This window comes from Rhea pennata, chromosome 3 (genome assembly GCF_028389875.1).
Source record: "Rhea pennata isolate bPtePen1 chromosome 3, bPtePen1.pri, whole genome shotgun sequence".
NCBI lineage: Eukaryota > Metazoa > Chordata > Aves > Rheiformes > Rheidae > Rhea > Rhea pennata.
In genome coordinates, this window is record NC_084665.1 from 20,297,069 (window position 1) to 20,305,607 (window position 8,539).

General features: G+C 46.9%; 1 protein-coding gene across 1 annotated transcript in view; it reads right to left on the minus strand.

Annotated features, from left to right (window-relative positions):
* Nucleotides 1-7,939, minus strand: part of PCSK2 (proprotein convertase subtilisin/kexin type 2) — a 118,390-nt gene extending 110,451 nt beyond the window's left edge. Inside the window, exon 1 of the mRNA XM_062571744.1 lies at nucleotides 7,766-7,939. Within this exon, the coding sequence (XP_062427728.1) occupies nucleotides 7,766-7,939 (174 nt within the window). The remainder of the gene's footprint in view (nucleotides 1-7,765) is intronic.
* Nucleotides 7,940-8,539: the final 600 nt, after the last annotated feature.

Here is an 8,539-nt window from a genome sequence, read left to right on the forward strand (position 1 = left end):
GAACATATTAGCACTCCTATACTGACAGTAATCACACTGCAATTGTCTTTTCCCCCCAATTTTAGCTACATCAGTATAGTCACAGCAGTGTAAGTTTTCTAAGAGAGGGTAGGATTTCATACCTTATTGCCCAACATATTTTGTGAGAAGCATACAAGGCTCTTTTCTACATTCACACAAAGGTTGATTCTTCTAAAAGATAACAGAAATTCAAGCATCCCACGGTGCACCTCAGTGCTTCTGAAGGAGCCAAGCCTAGCAGCATGGTCAGTCTCAAAGACCATTTGCCTGCTAATAAATAAATGCCAAGGATGCTACAGGTTGGCAATAGAAGCATTTAACCTTAGAGCTGGGAGAGGATTGACAATTTATTTGTCTAGTGATTCAGGCTGGATGTGAATTTCCAACGTAGAAACAAAAGTCTCTGCCTCTTTCACAGCAATCTAGACCATCTGATTCTGGAAGTCACTTGGTAACAGGATCTGTTCATCTGGCCTGCTACCAAAAAGCAAGCTTTCAAAAGAGGGTATCATTACAGTTATTTCTTTCCTGCACAAATCTGTAACCTCAGTACATGGGAGAACTTCAACTTTGATGTAGATAATAGCAACGGATACCCATATTGTCTCTTAAAAATGGCCTTCAGACTGCCCTCAACACCTAAAAACTTATCCAGAAGACTGAGAGCTACAACAGCATCCTAAATAGAAGCATGGCATGTGAGATCCCCAAAGTTCAAACACGTATAGGCAGCTAATATATCCATACTTTGTTTATAGAGCTAAGAAATAAACTGGAAGTCATTTGCAAATAGTTATCAGGGCAGAAGGAGGATTTAGGCTAACAGCAGGACCTTGTAGTCATAGGCAGTGATATCATACTACTGATCTTTACCTAGTGCTGATATTAAAATAATATTTTTGACTTATAAATCTCATAGCATAGGTCTGAAACAACTAAGGAACTGGTAGACTTGAAGTGAAGGAAACAAAGCAAGAGATCTGTTTCCTATATATTAATCCTGTCACTCCCAGTACAAATTTTGAATCTTACTCATGCTGCACCAAAATCTCTGCATGCCAGTATGATTCTTTTACATGGAGGCATACAAGGGAGAGAAATAAACTGGGGAGCTGAAGTGACTGCATGCAATATTTTAAAGGGATTTCACTAAAGGAAGAAAAGAAGTGTAAGCAGGCTTAGGAAGCACATGATAGGGCAACAGGGTATTTTTAGCCATAAAATGTCAATAGGGAACTCCTTGTGGCTGCTCTGGAGGTGGTTTATCAACCTCACAAGTACTCCTCAGAGCAGGGGCTTTAGAAAACAAGCTGCAGGTCCCCTGGCTGTTTCTGATTTCCGTAGTGGCACACTGTCCTGAGACTGCTGGCCAGGGAAGAGAGGCTCCAGTCTGCTGGCACGGCCAGGAGGTGGGAGCCTAGAAGAGCTTTCTTGCTCCACCAGCTTCAGTGAGGTGAGGGAAAGAGTAGGTGGCAGGAGACACCACCAGCATTCCTGCTCTGAGCACTGATGCTCCTCAGCTACTCAAACCCTGAGCTGCTTCTTGGAGCAGAAAGCTGTCCCTGATGCCTTCATACTACACCATAACAAGCTGTCATCTGGCAGACACAAAGGCTAGAGCAAAGGACAGCAGGTTAGTACACACCATGTGCAGTTCTAGTCTGGTGTGATCACAACTTCCTGAAAATGCCATTCACTTCTTTGCACATTTTATTTTTCTCCCTGACATTGGGAAAATTAATATAATTTAAATGAGGACAAATAACTGCACATCCCCACTTGGACTTTCAGCATCAGAAAAAACAAGCAAAAACAAGAATTACTATTACTGCAGTACATTTCCTGGGTCTCTACCACCTGTTCAATTTTGCCAATGTATTGAAAAAACTGTTGCAAAATGTAACATTATCCAGAGTACAAGCAATACAGAATAAATAAAATTACAAATGTGAGCAGCTCTATAAATAGCCAGAATTCTGTATCTTCATGTTTACTGAGCTGCAGCCATAATTTTGTATCTTCATGCTTACTGAGCTATGGCCCAGGAAACAAAACAAAACTTATCTGTAAAGGTAAGGTTTAATGCACATGTTTTGCCAAGAAACAGAAATGTACTCTGTTTCAAAACAGTAACAGAGCAGTTGCAGCAGGGATCTGCAGTAGGGGAGTCTGACCTTGTTTTATAGTCAAATAATGAATGCTATGAGAAGTTGACAAGGTAATTATTTTAAACTTCAAACAGAACACTATCTGCCAACAAACAAATCTGAGTCTCTAATAAAGAAGGAGCTCTAGAGATACTGGTTTAGGGATGTACTTGAATCTGAGTTTTACGTTGCTCTTTATGCTGACAATATTACAGTTTCCACAGACATAAGCAAGTATATTTAAGTAACAGCAGACTTTTTTTGTTCCGAGATAGCCAAAGTGCTTGCTCCTGGGAGTATTTCTGCACCCAAGGTAGAATGCAAAATAGATGAATGAAAACATACCACTTTGAGAGAACAGATTCCTTTCACACTTCTCCCATCATGCTGGAGGTAAGTTCTCAACTACCACAGTGCAACTCTGATCTAATTCCACTAATGTCAGTGGGATTTCTCTCGAGTGTAAATAGGAGCAAATGGGATTTCCTAGCCAGGACCTGGAGATACACTGACTGGACTCCTGCTGTGGCAAGGAACCCTCCGAACCCAGATGGCTGATCTCTCTATCTCTCTTCAATTACTTCCTTCTAGGGCTTTTCTGGAAAGGGGAACCATCCACTGTCACCCAGCAGTGTGCCTTACCAGCCACAGGATCAAACTTTTCCTACTACCTAATTGTTTTTTCCCCTAACTTGAACATATCAGCTCAGACTGCCTTTTGGAAATGGAATTACTCTTTTATGGTGATCCATTAAGACTTTTGTGGTTATACAATTTACATTTGTACAGAATTTATTTTTCTTACCTTAGTAATACAAAATTGCAACAATGAAATCCAAGAAATTAAAGCCTTTGGTTTTTTTTACAAAAACATTGTACCTTCCATTTCTAAAGAGGTTTTTCTGTTTCCTTAACAAGGGATTACTTTGTGTGAACAAACATCCTTTCCTCTAGGCTAGCATAAAACACTGAGCTAATCAATTATTTAGCGTGTGTTAGAGCACGGCAACAGTGCAGTCTGAGGCCGAAGCTCAAGCCCTCAGACACCGGTAGGCCCACGCAGGGCAACCCAGGCTCTCAGCCACCTCTTTGCATGAGATGCTCCGTCGGTGCAGCATCTGCTCCATGCTAGAGGCACAGCTGCTCCCTTGCCGCTGCCCTTGTCTCGCCAGAGCTAGACAAGTAGGGATGGCATATAGGCTCCAACTGGTTGGCACAAGAGGCCAGCTAAGAGCCAGGCTAACAATTCACTCTTCTTTCCTCTTCATTGCTACATGCACAGCTAGTACTGGAAGAAAAGTAGCAAGAAGAGAGACAGAGAGAGTTTGTGTGTGTCAGTGTGTGTACATCTGTGTGCGTGTCCTGTGCGCGTACACATACAAAAACACACATACCCACAGGTAGAATTTCCTACTTGCACAGAAATGCAAGATGGTCCTGTCTGACCATCACAGCGCATTTTGGGTTTTCAGAAATGTAGCCCTGCAACTTAAATATGAAGATAGGCAAGCACCCCTTCTCCAGATTTAGAGGCTGATCTACAAAGGAGACGATTTTCAGGGCTTCAGTATCTGGACCTGTGGATGAAATTTTCAGGGTCCCTGAAGTATGTCCCTGAAAAGAGCTCCCAAAGCTGCAAACTCATTACTCTGCCTGCTGGTCTGCTTTCCACACTCTATCAACTCCTGATCCAGAAGCTCCCAGCCTAGATGCAGAAAAAATGGGTGGAAACAGCAATAAATTTGGCTTGTTTTTCTGTAACATTCTGCTTTTCATAAATCTGCATTTTGTAATGTAAAAAAACCCAAGCTTCCAGCATTTCCTCCAGAAATTCCTGGCCAGCTCCACAAACCTTGGACCTCAGCCAGCAGCCTCCTAAGCTAAAACAGGAAAAAGAAAAGAAGTGTCAAGAGAGTTACCTTGTTTTTTGCAAGACTAGCAGGGAGAGTTAGATAGATTAGGTGATATATCCAGGAAAAAAAAAAAACATACAAGCTTTGAGATACTTACAGTTCTCTATATTTTAAAATCCATGTCTTGTTCTTATTTTCAAATCTGAGGGCATTGAATGCCAATTATGTAACAGCCTCACCTCAGTGCTTGCGAAAGTGGAATAGTTAGATATGATGTCATTCTGTAGATTGAATCAGCCTCTACATTGTTGATGAAAAGAAAATAGATGCATAGACTCTGATCTCCAATCAGGAGATCTTTCTGAGTGCTTCTTCCAACCCTCCTTTTTAGAAAGGAACTTCAAGGAAAGATGCCTAAACCAGAAAGCAGCACTAAATACTGTTTTTTCAGCCTGTACTAAGAGATGTTTTCTGGTAGCAATCATGCCTGAAGGCAAATAGAAAGGTGTGTGTGGGGGAGGGAAGGTCCTTTAGTAGTTCTTTGGGGGCTGACTCATGATTCCCGAATCCTTGAAGTTTTTAAGACTAACTGTGTTAAGAATGTGCTTTATGACAGTACCTGTTTCACAAGGAATATATAGAATCAATTTTGGCCAGTACAATGGATTGAAAAACTGCAAACTTTAAAGCATCAAAGAACAATTAGAATAATAAAGACAAGGCATAATTCAGTATTATTCAGGGAAAAATTGGCCAGTGTTTTTGAGACTGTCTCATGTCAGTCATGTCAGGGTCCTAAATCTACATAAAGAAATCTATTTTCAGGAGTGCAGAGGCCCTTCCCAATCAATTCAATAAGCACTGAATATAAATTATGCATTTTTGCTCACCTGAAGTCTTGTAGCAATTTCGGAATCATAATAGGAAACCAGGCCAAAGAATCAATTAGAAAGACATCAAACTGTTCAAAACATTAATCTTCAAAGCAATGTTTTCTCTTCTATTTCTGCAGAAATCTGTTATTAAATAACTGCAATATGCATTAGCTCAGAATTTATTTTGTTATTATGAAAAGTCATGTGCACTAAAATATATAATTTAAAAATCAGCTCCTGTGAAAGGATGGTAGAATAGGTCTCTGATACAAAACAAGTATAAAAGAAATCGCTGTCATATATATTTTAAATCCATACACAGAAAAAAGCCGAATCTGACTCGGTTCCAAGGTTGGGAAAGTACTTATAGGAGGAATATCTGCACTGAAATAAAGGTGACTATTTTCAGAAGATAGCTCTACTGCAGTATGGGTAAGGGTATCTGAATTTGGTTTAAGTAAATTTGGTTTAATTCATTCTATTGTCCATAAGGCACGTGAAAGCACATCTACACGTGGTACTTTCCCTGGAGAGTTTCCTGCCAAGAGGTCTGTTTCCTTACACATGCATGTCCGTGTTTAACTTCTCGCATTGTTGTTACTGCCATGAAAGCTGAATCTGCAGACTGTAAGCTGAGACGCTAGACATGCCTCATGATAGCAAAACAGATTAGGAGACTCGGTAGTTCAGCAACATGGAAAAGACACCACAGTAGATGGCACAAGCATCTACGAACGCTGGACTATCGCCACCCAAGCCCTGTTAGAGATCTCCCCAGCAGAATGGAGATTGTTATCAGTCTCTAACAGATTATCCTCTGATATGCCAAACCTTCCAAACTTTTCCTGTTCCTTAAAATTACTGCCTTGCAGATAGTAGGGGCTATTTCTTCTTGTGTTTGTGGGGGAGGGGTGGGAGCTCTCTAGCTTTTCAGGGAGCAGGATGATGTAACCTATAAACTTGCTGGGACAGCGTGAGCATTGTACCGAGCCCTGGCCACCATCCGCCCCCACCTGGTGAGCACATCACACCAGGGCTCTGCTGGGCTTCCTAGAGAGACCTGTATCCCCAGGGAACAAAAAACATATGTGCTGGAAGGCAGGTACTCTGCTCTTGCACACCCAGGGGACTTCTCACCAGCCCTCTGCCATGAGCCACAAGACTGATTTCCCCAAAGAACCTTTATGTTTCCTAATGTGCCCAAACACCCTGCTGAGAAGCATGGTGGAGGAGAGAGGAACTAACACCCCAGAAAGTGCCCTTCTTCATCCTTCAAAATCCCCTCTCTCTTTTCCCTTCCTCTGCCTGGGTCACAGGTTCATTTGAAAGCATCTAGCAAAGGTGAAAAGAAATTAAGGTCTGTGGAAGGATACTCTTCTCTCCTCCTGGGGCCTCAGCAGTCAGAACCCCAGCACAGCGGCAAGACAGAGCAGGCAGAAGGGAATAAAAAGAGAAAACTACTGACCAAAGAGCCATATCTAAGGAGTTTCATATACCATGCTCCCAGCCCCACAACGGACTCCTTTCAAAGGGCATCAGCAGCCCTGCCACTACCAGGACAAGACCAAAACAAAAGCATCCTATCGTGTCAGCAGTAAGACTTGGCTACAGTCAAAGGAACAATGATTTTACCCTCGTTTCTCTAATGAGCCCCTACTGGAGTTGAGATAGGGCAGCCTGAGGAATGGGGAGTCTCACTTCACATGCTTTTTTTAATTTGCCCTTTTTTTTTAATCAAGAGTTCAATTCATTTCACTCATTCAAGTTCAGGGTGTGATTCCTATTCACTTCCTTGGAAGCTGGATCAGGTTCTCATTGCATAACTACCGAGGAAAGAAAAAAACCCAAGCAACCAACACACAGCAGCAATGCTCACCCAGCTTGCTTTCCCTCCACGCTCCTCCAAGATAAGTGCTGCTTGGGCACTAAGACTGCCAGCAATTGTACAGACCAGGGTGCTCCATTAGTCTCTCTCCTGTCTTCATCTCAGATCTGAATGCATCCAAAAATATTTAGGGATCTAACTATCATTTGAATGGGAGAGATTTCCAGCGGAGCTGGGATCCCCAGGAGCTGGGAAGGGACTCCCAGCCACTGTGGCTACCTAAGATTTCCTGGGATCTCTGGACAGAAAACTGCCTCCACCGATACTTCAAGTTTGCCACCTTATATTAATTGGTGATTAATATGGATTGCTTATCATGGTTATCACCAAGAAGCTTTCCTGGCCTGGGGATACCCTGGTTTGCTGTGACAATAGTAGGGGCTATCAAGGAAGCTGCCAGCCTTGCAAACTCAGTGTCAAGACCCCTACGAAAACTCCCATTTATGTGCAAGCTTCTCCATGGAGAGGCAGCTTTAACCATTTTCTAAGTGCTGGGGGCTCCGAGCAGCTCCAACTTCAGCTGGGTGCAGGCAGCTCTGGGGTGGACCAGCCGCTGCTGCGCTGAGCCCCGCAGGATGGGAGCTCAACTGGAGGATGTTTACATAGTAAGTCCAAAGGCACCGAGCTACCATGTGGGAAACTCCTCGCTTTGCAGTCCAAGAAAATCGCCCGTTTGGGCCGCCGCCGAGCAGCGGCTGCACCGCGCATCTTCGCACGGCTCCTCTCAAACGTGCGCCTCCTCGGAAAGAGGGACCCAGGGCCGGGCAGCTCGGGCATCCCCGCTCCAGCCCTCCTCCCCAGGCAAACTCCGCGGCAGGACGCCGGCAGCCGCCCCCGCCGCCGGGAGACCGGCGGAGGGAGGCAGCGCGCCCGCAGCCCCACGGGCAGGGCAGGGCAGCGCCGCGCCGCCGCCGCGCAGCTCCCGCGGCCGCGGGCTGCCCGGCCCGGCCCGGCCCGGCCCCGGCGGCCCCGGCGACGGCTTACCTTGCGCACCCCGCCGAAGCCGTGCTGCGCCGCCACCCGCTCGGCCTCCGCCTGGTCCCCGCCGTGCAGCTCCACCAAGAAATGGTTGGTGTAGACGGCTCCCCGGGCCGGGGCGCCGAGGAAGAGGAGGAGGAGGAGGAGGGCGCCCCGCAGCAGCGGCGGCCCCGCCGGCATGGCCCCGCGCTGCGCGCCCGCGGAGGCAGCCCGCCGCGCCGCGCGGAGGGCGAAGCGGCCAAAAAGCGGCGGAAGAAACGTTAAAAATTAAAAAGCAAAACAAACGGGAGGCGCCGGAGGACGGAGCGGCCGCGGCGCGGAGGGGAGCAGGGCGGCGGGGACGGGCCGGCCGGCGCTGCCGGGGCTGCTCCGGGGAGCTCGCGCGGGTGCGAGCGTGAGTGTGAGTGTGCGTGCGTGTGTGCGTGTGTGTGTGTGTGTGTGTGTGTGTGTGTGTGTGTGTGTGTGCGGGGGGGGGTGCGCGCTGCCAGATCTGCATTTTCAGCCCCTCCTCATCTGCACTTCAGCGGCGGCGGGAGGGAAGCGCCAGCCGCGAGGGGAGCTTGCCGCGCTGCCAATCGCGGGCGGGGAGCGGCGGCCCCCGCGGCCCCGCAGACGCCTCGCAGCCCCACGGCCCCCCCGCCCACCCCACCCCATACACCCCCCCTCGCACCTCACCCCTCGCACCGCGGTTGAGCACCCTCGGCAGCCCCCCAGGACTGCCCAGCCCAGCCCAGCCCAGCCCAGGAGCTGCCCGCAACCCTTCCCGCTCCCTTCCTGTGG